We start from the raw sequence: 20,949 nt of genomic DNA, 5'->3' as shown, positions 1-20,949 counted from the left end.
CATTAGCCAATCAGCGTTTCTCAACTAGTACAAAGCACCAACGCATCCAACTGGTATTTACGACATCACAACTGCTAAAATCCCACCTTCCACTTGGTTTCGAACGCATAATTAATTTGAATACGTGTGGGTTTCTCCGTAAGCGTAAAGACACTAACAGTATCGAGTTAGCAATTGCATTTTTATCCATCACCTTTTTTTGGGGGGTCAAAGTTTTAGACTATGCAATTTATAACTTTTTATGAAGTGGGATACATTTGTGAGAATGAGGCGGACAAATCAGTCTGCGGGCACATTTAATCCTTGAGAATGTCTACTGCTATCAACAATGGAAGGAGGGCTTCAGCAAGAAGTTGCTTCGGTGGATGCTGCCCCTACCACCAACGTGACTTCTAAAGCATCTCAATCAGCAGCACTGAGCATTATCATGGGCTCGTGTGAGCATGGAAGTGAACCGGGTAAGTGAAAGAGCTAGCTTGCTACCTCTATGCTAACGTTCTAACTGGCGCATTAAGTTAACATCTTCCATTTAAATAACACTGATGAAACTAAAGAAATGCAAACATGTCTGCCAGTTGTTAGCTAAATACTGGTCATATTATAGATTGATGTCCACAATGTGGGTCATATAGCCTATACTGATAGTAATATACAAGCCTATGAGCACCGTCTTAACGAGCCCAATAATGGACTAAAGGAACCTAACGTTACTCCTTATAGTCCAAGGAGCTTACATGTTCTGTTTAGAGGCGAATTGGCTCTGGCAGCCAAAACAGCCAAGTACTCCATCTAAACGTGAATCCATTCTCAGTTGCGGTACAGTTTAAGAAAGAAAAAGCACTAATACACTAACTGTACACTGTTTTAACACAGTTGCAGCCGACAGTATTTTTCAGTGACAACACGTTCGTGGCATCCATCTTCCGTTTACACACAGGTGTTCGGAGACGCAGATGGAGGCGTACCTGCGCTATTTAGCTATCTTCCGTTTTTTTTTCTTCCGTAAACAAGCACTGTAACATGGAAATAGGGCCTTGTGGGAACCCTAACACTATAAAAGGTGTGTAGTAATTGTAGCTATTAATTTATATATATATTATATATGATATGAAAGATACATTCCTTATGTTTCCAAAACCGATTTATTTTGATGAATCACTGCTATTTTTGACATATATTATACTAAACAAAAATATATACGCAACAATTTCAAAGATTTTACTGAGTTAGTTCATATAAGGACATCAGTCAATTTAAATGTATTAATTAGGCCCCAATCTATGGATTTCACATGACTGGGCAGGGGTGCAGCCATGAGTGGGCCTTGGAGGGCATAGTCCCACCCACTTGGGAGCCAGGCCTAGCCAATCAGAATTAGTTTTTCCCCATAAAAGGCTTTATTACAGACAGAAATACTCCTCAGCACCCCTCTGACAACAGCTGAGGACATTCCTGCAGTCAGCATGCCTATTGAACGCTCCCTAAAAACTTGAGACATCTGTGGCATTGTGTTGTGTGACAAAACTGCACTTTAAAGTGGCCTTTTATTGTCCCCAGAACAAGATGCACCTGTGTAATGATCATGCTGTTTAATCAGCTTCTTGATATGCCACATCTGTCAGGTGGAGGAATTATCTTGGCAAAGGATAAATGCTCATTAACAGGGAAGTAAACAATTTTGTGCCCAATATTTGAGAGGAACAAGCTTTTTGTGCATATGGAACATTTCTGGAATTTTTTATTTCAGCTCATGAAACAAACACTTTACATGGTGCGTTTATATTATTGTTCAGTGTACTTTAGCTATAATTGTCTGTTTCTATTTCGTTTGCCAGCAATCACGATAGATAAAAAATATCTCATGTTAGCTGTACCATTGAAGGTTAGCTATATTTAATGCACAATCACAATAGTTTTAGCAAATTGCAGTTTATTTTCTATTTCACAATGCATTGTCATTACACAAATAACATTTAGAATCAATATTGTCAGTGTCAGTCATTTTCGTTAGGCACCAGCTTACCATGTACAGTAGGCTACAGAAATGTCAATCTTGTGTTTGGGCCTTTCCATCAGTCTTTGTGGTTTTTATTTGTGGGGAGCATAAATTGTATACTTGTATACTAACAAATAATTAGAACCCATGTATTTTCAATAATATACAGCACCAACTACATACATATCTGATAGGGTCCATTATCTGCTACCTGGCTTTTAATGGAGAAGGAGTTGAATTCACAGGACATACAGGAACAATACTCTGCTGAGTACAGTACTTTGGGTTCCTAACAACTGAATGGTCACCTTTTTTCAACAAAACGCCTGAAAGGACACAACACATTGTGACTATTAGAGGATGAAAAAAAAAAGAAATCAAATTATGAAACGGATACATCTATTATGGGAACAATTCCGATCTCTTAGACAAATCTGTTTCTATGGTGACCACCATCAAAATATACTGTTTGCTGAGAAGAAGAAAAAATGTAGCTTTTAGGGACGTGCTTTTTCCTTTCATTCTTCGTAGATGAATCTAAATCTGTTGTAATACTGTCTTAGTATTTAATCAATGAATTAAGTTGCATCTCGAACTTTCAGCTTTCAACATGCGGCAGGCAAAATGTGTGCAAGAAAAACACAGAGAAGGAAATTCACTGGCTGAGACTAAAATGGTGTTGAAATGTACTGCTATGGGGGATGGGTGTTGAGGGAGGCAAAATGCTCAGGCAATAACATCAGTGTGGAGGTAAACAGCAGAGCAGAGCGGAGCAGAGCAGGGGCTGTGTGTGTGTGTGAGAGAGAGAGGAGATTGCCATTGCCTGCCAAGCCTCTACACAGGGTGAGGTGACAGACCAGGCGCAGGAACATAAGGCTGTACACAACAGCAAGACCACTAACAAGCAGGGGGAAAAACTGACATTATCAAGGAGAAATGTGTGTTGGTGGTGGGTGAGGAATAGGAGATGGGGAGGATGGGCAAAAAGCTGCTATAAAGAGAAGCAGAATAACACAACGGACAAGGGAGTGGGTTTGGGCGGTAAATCTCAGTAACCCACTTCCCTCTATTTAACCCAAGCCGGGAGCCGTTCAAAAAGGGATATTGCATATTCCGTTATGCTTGTGTATTCTTACTATGGGTTGAGTGAGATCCAGTACCCCACAGCATGTCAATAAGACAGAAATAGAAAGCAGACATCCCCCCAAAGATTGTCTCGCTAGAAGCGCCTCCAAACTCCAAAGAACAAAATGTAAATGTGGCTGTGTGTGTTCAGACCGAGATCGATTAACGTGGACTTCAGGGACACTCAGACGCTAGCGATCAATACTGCACAGTGACCAAAAAAATATAAGCAGAGCACAACCTTTATTACTTTGCGATAACAGACAGTTAATGAGGAGCCACAATCTTCAGTCAGTTTTGACCAAGCTCTAGGCTACCCATCCTTCCTTAGTGATTATTTAATATAACCAAGATCCTTGTCTGGCCCCATTTAGTTCTGGATGGCGAAAGGGGCAACATGATACCCCTATCAACAATCTAAGTGACACTTTATATAGGCACTATATCCAGTAACATTTGCAATACTACTATACACAATACATTCGTTTTAGACTTGCATATTAAGTCCAAAACACATGCAAGTGCTTGGAGACAAAGATACAATTATTTCCAACTCTAAGTAGCGTGATGACGACTCTGTTCTACACATCATGGCCTGACCATTACCCGTTACTTTGGATGTAGTGGCATCACCAAATGAGTTCAGCCCAGGTCTGCCACCGCCACACCCCTTCCTCCATCCCATGATTTATTACAGTTCATCTGAGACCTGACAAATCCCCAAAGACACAATTACCTTGTTTTCCCTTGGGAAGCAAACACAGTTCATCTGAAGGGGATAATGAATACTCCATGTCATAGCTTGTTCAACAAAATGTCCATTATGTGGAGTTCATCCCTGGTGAAATTACTATATAGTCAGGAAATGTAAAGCTCTCTAGTGTGTTGTCTCCAGTGCTTCAGTGCTAGCCTCTCTACACTGGCTTCCTGTAAAGGCTAGGGCTGATTTCAAGGTTTTACTGCTAACCTACAAAGCATTACATGGGCTTGCTCCTACCTATCTCTCCGATTTGGTCCTGCCGTACATACCTACACGTACGCTACGATTACAAGACGCAGGCCTCCTTATTGTCCCTAGAATTTCTAAGCAAACAGCTGGAGGCAAGGTTTTCTTCTATAGAGCTAATTTTATTGCAATGGTCTGCCTATTCATGTGAGAGACGCAGACTCGGTCTCAACTTTTTTATATATTCTTTTATATTTATTTTACCCCCTTTTTCGTGGCATCCAACTGTCTTGTCCCATCGCTACAACTCCCGTATGGGCTCGGGAGAGACGAAGGTAAAAGAGCCATGCGTCCTACGAAACAAAACCCAACCAAGCCACACTGCATCTTAACACAGCACGCATCCAACCCGGAAGCCAGCTGCATCAATGTGTCAGAGGAAACACCGTACACCTAGCGACCTGGTCAGCGTGCACTGTGCCCGGCCCACCACAGGAGTCGCTAGTGCGCGATGAGACAAGGATATCCCTGCCGGCCAAACCCTCCCTAACCCGGACGACGCTAGGCCAATTGTGCGTCGCCCCATGGACCTCCCGGTCTCGGCCGGCTTCCCCTCTCGCCACTGGGATTCTCTGCCTCTAACCCTATTACGTGTGCTGAGTCACTGGCTTACTGGTGCTCTTCCATCCCTAGGAGAGGTGCGTCACTTGAGTGGGTTGAGTCACTGACGTGATCTTCCTGTCCAGGTTTGGCGCCACTCTCGGGTTCGTGCCGTGGGGGAGATCTTCATGGGCTATACTCAGCCTTGTCTCAGGGTAGTAAGTTGGTGGTTTGAAGATATCCCTCTAGTGGTGAGGGGGCTGTGCTTTGGCAAAGTGGGTGAGGTTATATCCTGCCTGGATGGCCCTGTTCGGGGGCCACAGTGTCACCCGAACCCTCCTGTCTCAGCCTCCAGTATTTATGCTGCAATAGTTTGTGTTGGGGGGGCTATTGTAAATCTTATGTCTGTAGTATTTCTCCTGTCTTATCCGGTGTCCTGTGTGAATTTTAAGTATGCTCCCTCTAATTCTCCCATGCCTAAGGACTACCTGGCCTGATGACTCCTTGCTGTCCCAGTCCAGCTGGTCGTGCTGCTGCTCCAGTTAACTGTTCTGCCTGCGGTTATGGAACCCTGACCTGTTCACCGGACGTGCTACCTTGGTCCGGACCTGGTGTGTGTGTGTGTGTGTGTGTGTGTGTGTGTGTGTCTCTCTCTAACTCTCTAACTCCGAATGCTCGGCTATGAAGTCAACTGACATTTATTCCTGAAGTACTGACCTCTACAACCACTGATTATTATTTGACCCTGCTGGTCCTCTATGAACGTTTGAACATCTTGGCTATGTACTGTTATAATCTCAACCCGGCACAGCCAGAAGAGGACTGACCACCCCTCAGAGCCTTTTTCCTCTCTAGGTTTCTTCCTAGGTTCCTGTCTTTCTAGGGAGTTTTTCCTAGCCACTGTGCTTCTACTTCTGCTTTGCTTGCTGTTTGGGGTTTTAGGCTGGGTTTCTGTATAGCACTTTGTGACACCGGCTGATGTAAAAAGAGCTTTATAAATAAACTTGATTGATTGATTGTCTGAATCAACACTTTCTATCACAGTGGGACTTTAGACAAAGCAAGCTGTCACCCGGTGGGAGTCTCTTAATGCAAACTGGTCATGTGCATGAGGAATTCAACACGATCTAGAATTTGTCGATTACAGTAAGTATCTGACCTGAGCTGAACAAAAGAAATCCAACATGTACACTACAGAGTGCATGTGCTACACTACACACTAACAGAAAAGGGTTCCTCAATGGTTGTTTGGGAAGGGTGATGGTTCTATGTGAAACCATACTGACCCAAAGAACCCTTTGAGCCCTTCAATGGTTCTTTGCAGTTCCGAAAACTCTTAAGTGATAATTAAAATCTAGGGGTGGTGGACCATTATAATATTTTGGGGTGTGGTTTGCTCACAGCTCTTTTGTGCAACCCTGAGTGAGAGTTTCATTCCAGTTGATCTAATCTGTTGTGTCAGGCTATTACATTGTATATATGATTATGGCCAGTGACCGTGTCTTGTGAAAGGCCTTGTGTCAATTGAGAATGGTTGACTAATTCAGTACTTCTCAATTCTCTCCTCAGGGTCCCCCAGCTGTTCCAGAGCTAGCACACCTGATTCAACGTGTTAATAATTAATAAACAAAATAATAAAACCGATGGAATTTTCCCAAATATAATATGGCTATTAAAGGGTTGGACCAGAGTGGAACCGTTTTTTGGTACTGTAAGACGCAGTATTAGATAAAACGTTGCGACCCTGCCCACCTGTGGGGAAAACAACCTGTGGTTACCTAGATTACCTCATTGGCTCACAGAAAAATGTAACCTTTTTCGAACGCAATTTTCTTGTCTGCTTGTTTTAGTCAATTACAAAACTACATTTAAGAAAAGTAAAACATGTCTAAAGATGACTTTTCAACATTGCCCTACTCCCTAGCATTCTCTCTACTTATATAAACGTAATATTGTAGGGCTTCCCTCATGCCCCTTTTCATGAGGATGCTTGCAGCCACGTGAGTGAGTGCTAGCTAGCTACCGACCAGAACACTATGCTAGCCAAGACCAACAACACAAACAAATGGACTATACAGCTACAAGTAGTGAGTGGAGTTACAAACGGCCTGTACTAAACAAGTGAAATGTATTACCTGTGATGAAATGTTTTCCACACGCATAGCTACGTGTAGTCTACTTGGACAAGGCATCCCCACATTTCCCACTCTCCCACAGGGAATAGCCTGAAGCCACAGGGCTCTTCTCGCTCTTCTATTTCCCTACATGGAAGCATTGCGAACCGTAGGTTGGGATTTTTGAGTACATTTAACAACACAGCAGCTTTTCGGCATGTTTTGTTATATCTGTATAACAAAAAATCTACAATTTACTTTACAATGGGGCTCAATAGGAAAGAATGTTGGTTTTTCCCCAATTTGTGGATGTGGTCGAGGGGAATTGATTATTATGTGAATACCGACTGGGACTATATACAGTAGGACCTTTTTAATGGTTCTTCATGGAACCTTAGGAAAGGATTCTTTATAGCACAATACAGGTTCTAATAACCTTATGAGCATAGTTCTTTATTGAACCTTCACAAAAAGGTCCCATATAGCACCAAAAAAGGTTCCACTATCGTTACAAGCCAAAGAACCCTTGTTTGGCACTATACCATTTGTTTGTGGTGTGTTTAAACTGAGAAAAAACTATTCTAGCACTGCATTTGGTGACTAAATCACAATTAACATGTAATTAAAAACACAAAGGTGCAACGCAGTTTCTAAATGCAATGAAATGCGTGAGGCATGTAGTGAAAGAGCCACCGTTAATGAAGTTAAATGAAACAAATGAATGAAAAACACTGTAACTCACCGGAGAACAGGAAGCTATTAAAGATGTGTCTTATCAGAGCGCCCTGGCGACACAGGTTCCTCTCCATGGGGAGGGCCGTGACTCTTCCGTGCTCTGATCCTGGGCACATTAGATTTAATTGGAGACTCCTGCTCTCACTTGCTCAGAAGGCTGACTTCCTCGGCTGAACCCACATTAACCCTTTGAAACTGCAGAGTGCTGGAGTGCGGGCTGAATGGAGAGCGGGGAACAGCACGGGACACGCTCTGAGTGTAATTATTCAGAATGAATTATGGTCACTTTCTCCTGGGGCCTGTCTATCCTTTCACAGCTGTGTGCCTTATCGCAAGCTCCATTCTGCCACTGTTTACCTATGCTACGCCACCCCTGACACCACACACAAGCTGTAGTCCCTAGGCTGGAGTGACTAATTTATCGTATACTGTTATACCTGTTTTAAGCAGAGAGTTGTATGTTTCCTTTTCTATTTCTGCAGTGAATGATAAAAAAACAGACCGATGCATACTCCCAACTACTTGGCTAATCTGCTACATGATTTATATCAATTCCTCTGAATTTAGTATGCTGCTGCTATTCTTTGTGTAAGATAAAGTCCTCTTTGCTTATTTTAGTTTCAATATTCAAATGGGCATTGTATTCATAATACAGTATGTGAAGGTTGTGTATAATATTTATAACTAATTACAACAATTCAAATAGAATTGAAAGGAGACACACAATGACTCAAAATTGTTTGCTTTTAGGCCAAAAAAAGTAATTTCTCCTCTTGTTAATAAAATGTTAATTATTCTCCCCTAAAGCTCATCTATCTGCTGCACCTACCTCAAATCCCTTCCTCTAATCCCAAATCTCAGATGAGAAAGCTATATTTATACACGCTTGGTCTTGGTTATGCATTACAAGTTCACATTTTTCATACTTCTTGTCCAATATGCAGGATTTTTGTTCAATATTCAACACTAAGCCAACGATGGGAGAATCCATTGAAAGTACAGCAATAGAATTCAAGAAGCTCATAAATAATGATTTACATTGAAACATGGTAAACACACAGTTCCTGAGGTTTCCATATCAAATGCATTATAATATATAAGAGGAGTGAATCAATGGGCAAGTTATTTGGGAAAGGATAAGCCAAACTGTGATACAACGTGTCTTGCTGCTTTTTGTTCTATGTTGCTCTGTCTGTATGCTACGTCTTGCTTGTCCTATGTTGCTCTGTCTGTATGCTACGTGTTGCTTGTCCTATGTTGCTCTGTCTGTATGCTACGTGTTGCTTGTCCTATGTTGCTCTGCGTGTGCTCACTGCTCAATGATTGTCTATATTGTAATTGTTTTTAATAACCTGCCCAGGAACTGCGGTTGAAAATTAGCCAGCTGGCTAAAACCGGCACTTTTACTGAAACGTTGATTAATGTGCACTGTCCCTGTAAAAAATAAAATCAACTCAACGTATAATTCTGAAACACTTTCTTTATCCAATGCTAGAATGTCCACAAGAAAGACTGTGTATTTATATGCTCACAGATACATATGAATAAACATCAAGTGCACTTTAAATCAATTCATAACAGTCTCATGCCACCCACACACGTCTTAGCATGAACACATAGCACAAACACAATAACAAGGAAGATGATATTTGTTCTCCAATACCAGTGAATCGTAAAAAAAGGCTTGGGGTTGCCGTGGAGGGGGCAGAGAGGAAGCCAAGACAACTAGCCACGTCAATGCACAACTAACTAGTTATGGCCCGTGTCTGTCCCAAATGGCACCCTATTCCCTATGTAGTGCATGACTTTTGACCAGGGCAATGTGGGCCCTGCATAGGGAATAGGGTGCCATTTAGGAGGCATTAATGAAAGACCAGAAGACTTCCTCCAGCTCACCTCCAGAGGCACTACTGCTGTACAACTCAAGAGCTTCACTTGCCACAGCAAAACTTTCTCTTTTTCAGTGATTTTCCATCATTGTGGAGTACCCTACAATCAGCTGTACCAGAAATACTCTATTTTTATAACAAAATCAAGAGTGATGGTTTTTGTTGGTAAATGCTGGACAGGCCAAGACATCACAAAATGTTGTATTAAAATATTCAAAACCGGAATAATCTTTTCCAAAGCGGGGATAGTGCAAAGTCAGCTTGCCATGCAACAACCCGTGGAATTGCTCATTTAAAAAAGTCTAACAAAATGTTCCACTGCAGCTTTCAACTGAACTTGTTCAGAAAATATTAGTAAATGCCTCTTCAGCATCATGTAAATGAATGCCACAGCATGTTCCCAATAGCCCATCAATCATTAGCATGTACAGTTGAAGTCGGACGTTTACATACACCTTAGCCAAATACATTTAAACTCAGTTTTTCACAATTCCTGACATTTAATCCTAGTAAAAATTCCCTGTCTTAGGTCAGTTAGGATCACCACTTTATTTTAAGAATGTGAAATGTCAGAATAATAGAGATAATTATTTCTTCTGGCTTTTATTTCTTTCATCACATTCCCAGTGGGTTAGAAGTTTACATACACTCAATTAGTATTTGGTAGCATTGCCTTTAAATTGTTTAATTTGGGTCAAACGTTTCGGGTAGCCTTCCAAAAGCTTCCCACAATAAGTTGGGTGAATTTTGGCCCATTCCTCCTGACAGAGCTGGTGTAACTGAGTCAGGTTTGTTGGCCTCCTTGCTCACACACGCTTTTTCAGTTCTACCCACAAATTTTCTATGGGATTGAGGTCAGGGCTTTGTGATGGCCACTCCAATATATTGACTTTGTTGTTCTTGGTGTCATTGTCCATTTGAAAGACCCATTTACGACCAAGCTTTAACTTCCTGACTGATGTCTTGAGATGTTGCTTCAAAATATCCACATAATTTTCCTGGCTCATGATGCCACCTATTTTGTGAAGTGCACCAGTCCCTCCTACAGCAAAGCACCCCCACAACATGATGATGCCACCCCCGTGCTTCACGGTTTGGATGGTGTTCTTCGGCTTACAAGCTTCCCCCTTTTTCCTCCAAACATAACCATGGTCATTATGGCTAAACAGTTCTATTTTTGTTTCATCAGACCAGAGGACATTTCTCCAAAAAGTATGATCTTTGTCCCCATGTGCAGTTGCAAACCGTAGTCTGGCTTTTATATGGCGGTTTTGGAGAAGTGGCTTCTTCCTTGCTGAGCGGCCATTCAGGTTATGTCGATATAGAACTCGTTTTACTGTGGATATAAATACTTTTGTACCTGTTTCCTCCAGCATCTTCACAAGGTCCTTTGCTGTTGTTCTGGGATGATTTGCACTTTTTCGCACCAAAGTACATTCATCTCTAAGAGACAGAGCGCGTCTCCTTCCTGAGCGGTATGACGGCTGTGTGGTCCCATGGTGTTAATACTTGCGTACTATTGTTTGTACAGATTAATGTGGTACCTTCAGGCATTTGGAAATTGCTCCAAGGATGAACCAGACTAGTGGAAGTCTACCATTTTTGTCTGAGGTCTTTGCTGATTTCTTTTGATTTTCCAATGATGTCAAGCAAAGAGGCACTGAGTTTGAAGGTAGGCCTTGAAATACATCCACAGGTACACCTCCAATTGACTCAAATTATGTCAATTAGCCTATCAGAAGCTTCTAAAGCCATGACATCATTTTCTGAAATTTTCCAAGCTGTTTAAAGGCATAGTCAATTTAGTGTATGTAAACTTCTGACCTACTGGAATTGTGATACAGTGAATTATCAGTGAAATAATCTGTTGGAAAACATACTTGTGTCATGCACAAAGTAGATGTCCTAACCGACTTGCCAAAACTATAGTTTGTTAACAAGAAATTTGTGGAGTGGTTGAAAAACAAGTTTTAATGACTCCATCCTAAGTGTATGTAAACTTCCGACTTCAACTGTACATGATAGTCACATAGCAGTCCTCTCATAAAGCTCATTTCCTGCTGATGTGCCAATGTTTTTCTAAACATAATTGATGAGTGAACACAAAACTCAAATGAAGTGCTTCACATATTTTTTAAAAATGCAGAACTGCAAAGTGTTGTGGTAATCAAGTGCCATACAACTTCTCAGGGAGAAACTGTGTTGCTGACAGAATTCTTCCTCTAGTCTAGCACACATTCAAAGCCAGCTTGCCATGAAATTAACATCACAGCCTGTTTATCATTTAACTGAGCTGATCAAAGAAGTATGGCATTGTTTCTGATCTCAAATTAAGACAGAGAATTGGCATAAAGTACAAAATTGCATGTTAGATTTACAATGTATAATTCATGTACCATTTCGAAACAGAAAAGTGGTGAAGCAATTGCAGTCTGAGCAATTTCACTTCTGCACATACAGTGAAGTGAATTTGATTGCACCTCAGTGATTCAGTATAGTGTTCCCTGGCATGACGTTGATGATGATGATGATGATGATGACTCTCAATAGCTGTGTATAGACTAGAGTTGCAAAATTCTGGTAACTTTCCTAAAATTCCTTGATTCTCCAGAAATCCTGTTTGGAAGATTTCTGGTATTATGATGGAATAAGCAGGAAATCCGGGAACCCTCCAAACAGGATTTCTGGAAAACCAGGGAATTTTGAGAAAGTAACAGGAATTTTGCAACCCAAGTACAGACTGTTTCTCAGTCCTTTCAAGTCTACTTTTCTTGCCATTCATAGAACTAAACCTAACTAAACCTAAACCATTTGGAGTCAACAATTGTATCTGTTATATTAATTTCAAATATTTACACAATAATGTTAAAATTCTTGTATCATTCTACTCATCGTCACGGAGGATATGCCGAAAAGTGTCTTGAGTTTGAATTTTGTTCTATTTAACAGGCCATTCTAATACATTTATTTTAATTCAGTTAAAAGTGCCTTGCTCGTTGTTTTTGTTGTTATAATACTCTCATACAGTGGATTTGGAAAGTATTCAGACCCCTTTACTTTTTCCACATTTTGTTAAGTTATAGCCTTATTCTAAAATTAATTAAAGATTTTTTTCCCTCATCAATCTACATACAATATCACATAATGACAAAGTGAAAACAGTTGTTTTTTTCAAATGTATAAACATTTAAGTATTCAGACCCTTTGCTATGAGACTCGAAATTTAGCTCAGCAGCATCCTGTTCCTATTCATCATTCTTGACATGTTTCGACAACTTGATTGGAGTCCACCTGTGGTAAATTCAATTGATTAGACATGATTTGGAAAGCCACAGACCTGTCTATATAAGGTCCCACAGTTCACAGTGCATGTCAGAGCAAAAACCAAGCCATGAGGTCGAAGGAATTGTCCATAGAGCGCAGAGATAGGATTGCGTGGAGGTACAGATCTGATGAAGAGTACCAAAAAATGTCTGCAGCATTGAAGGATCCCAAGAACACAGGGGCCTCCATCATTCTTAAATGGAAGAAGTTTGGAACCAACAAGACTCTTCCTAGAGCTGTGCTGTGACAAGGTAGGGGTGGGATACAGAATATAGCCCTATTTAGTAAAATATCAAGTCCATATTATGGCAAGAACAGCTCAAATAAGCAAAGAGAAATGACAGTCCATCATTACTTTGAGACATGAAGGTCAGTCAATGTGGAAAATTTCAAGAACTTTGATCGTGAATTTCATGAACTTCGACCACGTTTCTTCAAGCGCAGTCGCAAAAACCACCAAGCGCTATTATGAAACTGGCTCTCATGAGGACCACCACAGGAAAGGACCCAGAGTTACCTCTGCTGCAGAGGATAAGTTCATTTGAGTTACCAGCCTCAGAAATTGCAGCCCAAATAAATTATTCACAGAGTTCCAATAACAGACACATCTCAACATCAACTGTTCAGAGATGACTGCGTTAATCAGGCCTTCATGCTCGAATTGCTGCAAAGAAACCACTACTAAAGGACACCAATAAGAAGAAGATACTTTCTTGGGCCAAGAAACACAAGCAATGGACATTAGACCGGTGGAAATCTGTCCTTTCGTCTGATGAGTCCAAATTTGAGATTTTTGGTTCCAACCTCTGTGCCTTTGTGAGACGCAGAGTAGGTGAACGGATGATCTCCGCATGTGTGGTTACCACCGTGAAGCATGGAGGAGATGGTGTGGCGGTGCTTTGCTGGTGACACTGTCAGTGATTTATTTTGACTTGAAGGCACACGTAACCAGCATGGCTACCACAGCATTCTCCAGCAATACACCATCCCATCTGGTTAGCGCTTAGTGGGACTATCATTTGTTTTTCAACACGACAATGACCCAAAACACACCTCCAGGCTGTGTAAGGGCTATTTGACCAAGAAGGAGTGATGGAGTGCTGCGTCAGATGACCTGGCCTCCACAATCACCCGACTTCAACCCAATTGAGATGGTTTGGGATGAGTTGGACCGCAGAGTGAAGGAAAAGCAGCCAACAAGTGCTCAGCATATGTGGGAACTCCTTCAAGACTGTTGGAAATTCATTCCAGGTGTTTACCTCATGAAGCTGGTTGAGAGAATGCCAAGAGTGTGTAAAGCTGTCATCAAGGCAAAGGGTGGCTACTTTGAAGTATCTAAAATATATTTTGATTTGTTTAACACTTTTATGGTTACTACATGATTCCATATGTGTTATTCATAATTTTGATGACTTCACTAATATTCTACAATGTAGAAAATAGTAAAAATAAATAAAAACCCTTGAATGAGTAGGTGTGTCCAAACTTTTGACTGGTACTGTATGTAAATGTAATTTCAGTTTTTATTTGTAAAAAAATTGCTAACATTTCTAAAAACCTGTTTTTGCTTTGTCATTATGGTGTATTGTGTGAAGATTGATGAGGGAAAAAAACGATTTAATCAATTTTATTATAAGGCTGTAACGTAACAAAATGTGGAAAAAGTGAAGGGGTCTGAATACTTTCCGAATGCACTGTATAATAGTCTCATGCACGCAGTGATTATGTTCAAAACTCTGATAATCTAACAGATGGGAAGTCATGTGCTGCTGACTTGAGTTGATGGTATCATGAACGGGTGGGACGACGATTTGAAAAGCTCATTGTGTGAATATGAGCTTAGTAATGAAGAAATACTCCGGGGTGAGAGAGCTGATTTGTCTATGAACGCGATAGAAAACCGGTTCCCCCATACCATAGGAATAAAATCTAAGTTTAGGTGCAGTGCTGCAATCCGGAATGCTCAAGGAGAGGTTGCCATGGAAACAGAGTTACATTGGACCAAAATGAAAGCGTCTGAGGCTTAGACTTTCACTGTACATACATTTTTATCTTCATCTCTTTCTTGTTCTTTAACCTTATACTACACATACAGTACGTTCGTATTGACCCAGTCAAGATTACAGTGCTAGCTAGATTTAACAATGACATTGAGAAAATATAACAAATATGTTCAAATCCAATTATAGTAAAACGTGCTGTCGAATTTTGCTGTTGTACCCAGTTGCATGTGGACCTTTACCTAATAAGTGAAAGTTTTAGAAATCTTATCTGCATTCTAGAATCTTCTGTAATAATGACTGACCGAGGAATCCAAACATTGGGAGAAGATGTAGACATGTCTAATTCTTAGGATGAATCTTAAAAGGCAGCTCCCGTAGGTTAGACTTATCATACAGTCATTTATCTGCATCTTTTTTTTCTATATAACATCCCTATGTAAGCCCTCATAAATAAAATAGCCCCATGAAATGTTCATATACTATACGAGTTCTCTGTCAGTTGCTACAGATTTTTCATCAACACATAAAAACTGTATTGAAAACAGCTTGGATTCTGAATAAAATCTGAGGACTGAATATATTTCATATTTGATAGACAATTTGACTTTTTTTTGTGGATATCTAATGGCATGACTTGTAAAGAATGCTACTGTCACACACGTACAGTACAGGACCAACTTTTTCATGATTAAAGTAAATCTGCAGTGGTCTGTTCTGCGTCAGACAGGATTTCTACAAAGTTATGTCACTCCACAATCTTAAAAGGCCCTCCCTGAAAACCTTTTATTAACTGTCTCAAAGGGAACAGTTTGAAAATGCCTACACACCATGATCACATGTGGCAATACTGTTCTTGTTGAATTTATGTTTCCAATTTCAAAAAGCACAGAGGAACGCAAAGTATACACTGTAAAAAAAAAAAGCCAATTTAACCAATTGCTTAATCAGAGTTAATCTGTGAGTTGAGTGGAGTTCAAAAGGACATGAATTAGAGTTCATGTGTTAAAGTTTGTTTACTCAACAAACTCTTCTCGAAGTCAGCTAAATTTGAAAACGGTTGTTGAGTAGATTGACAAATTCATTTTTCTCTCAAAACAACTCAAAACCTTCCCCCATCACACTCAGCATGCTCATGTTCATGTTTGCCTTTGGAAGGCAACACTGTAAAAAAAAAAAGTACATTCAAACAATTGCTTATTCAGCGTTATTATTCGAGTTGAGTGGGCTTCAAAAGGACTAGAATTTGAGTGAATGTGCTGAATTATGTTTACTCAACAAACTCTGCTCGAAGTCAGCTGAATTTGAAACCGGTTGCTGAGTAAAATTACAAATTCATGTTTTCTCAAAAGAACTCAAAACCTTCCCCATCATGCTCAGCATGCTCTTTTGCAGGTAGATTTTCTGAATTGTTTGTTTCAATACCTGTGTTTGTGCATGTACTTTGATTGGTTGATTAATATTATCCTACACAAACATAGATAGCATACATTTTTTTCTAAACTAATCCAATCTAGTAGTTGGATTTATTGCACCTGTTACTGAGATGGCTGTTCCAGTTTATATGATTTAGGTAGTCTTAATAATCAATCTTCAGTCATTCTAAATGCAGGTTTCGGGATATTAAAAGTTCCAGTTGTTGGATATCTTCACTCTGGCTGGATTCCAATAGGAATTGCACAGCACTTTGCAAGCCAGCATAGTCTGATTTGCAGACTTGCTGTGGCCTGTAAACCAGGAGTTTGAGACCATTGTGTTAGGGTGTAAATAGGCCCTCAAAAAAAGGCCTTATGATAAATGTAATGTATTGTCATAAAGAGTTTAATATTAAAGATAACATATTCACTTAGACACTCACTTGGTGAAGGCTGCAGTACTGAAAACCATTGAATACAACAACCATGTCTCTGTCGCTAACAAATACAGTAATGGGTGGTAACTACCATTCACTCGAAACGCAAGGCAGTCTGGTAAATAAGCAAACAAGGTCCAATAAATTCTCAAATTGAATGCATGTTGGTTCCGCTAAATGCCCAAATGTTGAGCAAACTCACAATCCTATTGCAGCTGGTTGCCTTAGAATTGTAATCACCATATTTGTTCTTTACAGTGTACTCCCCCAGAAGAGTGTGAGGTTTCTATTTTAAAACAGCAATAATGTTCCCTAGACATCAACTCTTAGGAATATGTTTTAGGAGATCTCATAAAAACAGAGTGAATTCTTTTAGAAATAATTTAATTTACCAGCATTCTTGTTTAGTTGTATTTCTTACCAAGGACCACTGTCAATGTTGACTCAAATTACAATTAGTTTTTTTGTTGCCATTTCCACTGCATACATAAAATCAAATCAGAACATATTATTTATAAACCCTATCCAGCTGTGTCACATAAAACCAATATCATGCAATCAATGACATTCACTAACATCCAGGGGTCATTGGAGAAGCCCATCTGGGTCAACATTGGCCACTTACGAGTAAAACCCTGCAACTTCACATTGTACTTATTCACTTTATACTCATCCTCATATTATTACACTCATACTAACACACATTTATTTTTGCGATCATATACTCTAGCCTGAGCCGAACACAGCACACCACTTTATCTCAGGGCATAGACATGAAATAGGCCTAGGCCTATGGTCTTTACTAATACTGCAAGAAAGAAAAATGATGTATTTGTGATAACTTACCAGTGGTTTCCACTATTCCTTCCAATATGACCACAATTTCAAACTGTTCTGTTTGCATGGATCTCTGGGAGAGTTCGTAGAATGGGCTTTTGGTGTCAATCACATGGCAGATTGTGAGTGGTGAGACGAGGAAGAGCTGGTCCGCCCCGGTACTGAAGCCCACGTCCAATTCCAACTGATCCAGCGGAAGAAACTCGCCTTCGGGCGTCTGACGAGACTATGGAAGCGTACATAGATGGAGTTTGAAAGAGAGACACAGTTTAACTACTGCAACCTAGTGAGCCATACTGACAGCCATCCACAATTTGTGAGCAATCAAAGCGATCAATCATCAGTAAATAGACAGAGTTAGTAAATTGAATGAGGGCTATAGCTAATCAGGCACATCAAGCCACATCAAAGGTTGTTAACCCAGTGACCACCACTATAGCGCTCCAACTTCAAGGGGGTCTATGGGTTTATTAATCAAATTGTTTAATTCATAAAAATGTAAACATTATAGCATTGCCACTAAATGTGTCTGGAATTAATAGCTTTATGCTTTTAATTCACATTGGTAAGCGCATTTGCAAAGAAAGTTTAAAAAAAAAGTTATATCAGCAGGGAATAATACACTTTATAACAATACCTTAATTCTAATAACGATGTATTTCATTATCTTTTCCAACCGTGTTTAATATTTAATTGTGCGTAATTAAACAATAAGAAAACAAATACATTACACCGTCTGAAATAAGTATTTTGTAACGTTTAAATACACAAATATTGTTGAGCTATATGGAGGCAGAGAAGTGCCACTTACTTTCAGCAATTTGCAGCGGATCTGTGCGGAGACCATATGGCTATTACGCAGGTTGCCGACTCTGAACATGAGGGTTAGTTTTCCATCTCGCATCGAAATAGCCGCATGTTCACTGAACATCAAGGTCTCTGCCCTTTTTTTGGGCTGGGACATCTTAATGAACATGCAGCCAATCAAAAAAGCATCAACGATTGATCCCAGGATTGACTGGAAAAGAAAGAGAATGATCCCCTCGGGACATTTGTCCGTGATATACCTATAGCCATATCCTATTGTTGCTTCCGTTTCTATGAAGAATAAAAACGCGGAGGGAAAGTTGTAGACATTGGCAACGCATGGCGTATACTTGTCATCGTGGGCTCGATGGAGGTCTCCTCTTATGTAGGCTATGATCCACCACATGAAGGCCATGAAGAGCCATGCCACCGTGTATGTAAGGATGAAGATGAATAAATTCCAGCGCCATTTCAAATCGACCAGTGTGGTGAATAAATCGGAAAGATATCTACTGGTTTCACCACCCAGGTTTCCATGCTGGACGTTACATCGCCCGTTCTTGTCCACAAAGCGTTGCCTCTTCTTTTTCTTCTCTGGTGCTGGCTGGTTGAATCCAGACCCGCTGGATGAGGTGGTCACTACCTGATAATCGTCCCCAAATTTCTTTCGGAGTGCAGACATACTACGATGACAGCAGCGAGAGAAATAATCTGAAGGGTTTAATGTAAAGTCTATTTCTGTACAGGACTTCGTTGTAGTTGCAGCAATTGGCCTTATGTTGTGTCCAATATCTTGGAATTGGAAATAAGGCGAGGAAAGTACGTTCTGTAACGAACTAATCATGCACTGTCCCCTCGCTCCACATACTGTTCCTACTACTGCACTCCAAAGCCATGAAAATAAGAGAGGGCTAATGTCACTTCAATCACAACAAAGAGCTCTTCATCCGAAAAGGAGTCCGCTATAAAACAATTACGCACAGGATCATCTGCTATCCAAACGCGTCCGTTGCAGTTCAGGTTTTGAACAGATTATTCTTTGGTGAGTCGCTGCTGATTACTTATCGCCCTCCCAGGTTAGACCAATGCAGGTTGGCTCAACACTTTCCTCCTCCGTGAAGTCCACACCTTGGGTTAAAAGTTGAAAATGTTTCGACGCCCCGTCAAGCAATCAGGATCCGGTAGGTAATTAATGAATCGTTGGTAAATGTGATTAGAAGCCGTGGTCAATATGAAACGGCACAATACGTACTGTACATCCGATTTCAGAGTTGGTGTTGGACACAATTTGGTTCCCAAACCTCCGCTTTGTGCTACTGCGGGCGCACATAGGATCTGCATTCAGTCCTATGACAGTGGAATATGATGGAAAATAATGGATTCGGGGAACAATTTACTGTCCGCTCATACTTATGTGGTTCCCCTTACCGATGATGCCTGCAAGCTGTATTTCCTGCGGCCCCTTTTCCTCTTCTGGTGGAATTTTTCTTGTGATGTTCTTATGGACGCAAGTATTAAGAATCCAACAGCAGCTGTTTCGTTCTTTCTCTCGATTTTCCTCTTCACGGCTCCTGCGCACTGCACGTTCCTTATACAACGATGCACTCACTATTTCCTACTGGTACTACAAACAGGGGCGGCCTTAGTGATTTGCAGGCCCCAGGCAGAGGCCCCAGGTATGACTCCACATTCATGTCAATAGGAATAACACTACTTTTGTCTTCCATTGTGTAAAGACAGTCACTATCAAAAAACTATTAACACTCAACACAACAACAAAGAATTAGTGTATTTAAATGGTAGTACATTTTACTAAATTACTCACTCAAAATGTACGAACTATAATATATTATACTTATAAATATATATATTTTTAAATAATAAAAATGTGACCGGAAGACAATATTCAGAAAGTATTTTCACACAAAGTAGACTATTTGATTGACAACGATTCTTATTTAAGTAACCATGTAAAAATGCAAACTATTCAGAGACTTTCAAACTGTACATAACCTCAATAAGATTTAGTACAGACCTGGCCTGAAACAAAATGTAGATACAGTAGCCTACTTTGACAACAATTCAGTGAATGCAACAAGTATTATAAAGACAGATAAAGGGAGAAGATCAAAAACACAACTATTGTTCAGAGACAATTTCCTTAAAAGATTTGTAGGACAAATTCACGTCACACTGTCACATGAGTGTTTGCATTTAGCCTACAACATGCCATGAAACTTCTTGAAGCAGGGCCCCGTCCTACAAAGTGGAACAACATGTAAAAATTGACAACAAATCAGTAAATGCAACAAGGAGTAGATACAGTTGAAGTTTACATACACTTAGGTTGGAGTCATTAAAACTCGTTTTTCAAACACTCCACAGATTTCTTGTTAACAAACTATAGTTTTGGCATACTTTGTGCATGACACAAGTAATTTTTCCAACAATTGTTTACAGACAGATTATTTCACTTATAATTCACTGTATCACAATTCCAGTGGGTCAGAGGTTTACATACACTAAGTTGACTTGCCTTTAAACAGCTTGGAAAATTCCATAAAATCCATGGGACCATGCAGCCGTCATACTGCTCTGGAAGGAGACGCGCTCTGTCTCCTAGAGATGAACGCACTTTGGTGCGAAAAGTGCAAATCAATCCCAGAACAACAGCAAAGGACCTTGTGAAGATGCTGCAGGAAACAGGTACAAAGTATCTATATC

General features: G+C 40.3%; 1 protein-coding gene and 1 long non-coding RNA gene across 2 annotated transcripts in view; one reads left to right on the top strand and one right to left on the bottom strand.

Moving 5' to 3' along the window:
- Positions 1 to 19,804, bottom strand: part of LOC111974206 (G protein-activated inward rectifier potassium channel 1) — a 33,822-nt gene extending 14,018 nt beyond the window's left edge. The window contains exons 1-2 of the mRNA XM_024001859.1: positions 18,230 to 19,804; positions 17,428 to 17,644 (exon numbers count right to left, since the gene is read on the bottom strand). Of these exons, the coding sequence (XP_023857627.1) occupies positions 17,428 to 17,644; positions 18,230 to 19,069 (1,057 nt within the window). The 5' untranslated portion in view covers positions 19,070 to 19,804. The remainder of the gene's footprint in view (positions 1 to 17,427; positions 17,645 to 18,229) is intronic.
- On the top strand, positions 75 to 6,331 carry LOC111974215 (uncharacterized). The gene is made up of 4 exons (XR_002878681.2): positions 75 to 458; positions 5,150 to 5,278; positions 5,712 to 5,813; positions 6,237 to 6,331. It is a non-coding gene; the product is annotated as an uncharacterized lncRNA (long non-coding RNA).
- Positions 19,805 to 20,949: the final 1,145 nt, after the last annotated feature.

Source organism: Salvelinus sp. IW2-2015, linkage group LG2, assembly GCF_002910315.2.
Source record: "Salvelinus sp. IW2-2015 linkage group LG2, ASM291031v2, whole genome shotgun sequence".
Lineage (NCBI taxonomy): Eukaryota > Metazoa > Chordata > Actinopteri > Salmoniformes > Salmonidae > Salvelinus > Salvelinus sp. IW2-2015.
This window is presented reverse-complemented; position numbering and strand designations above follow the sequence as displayed.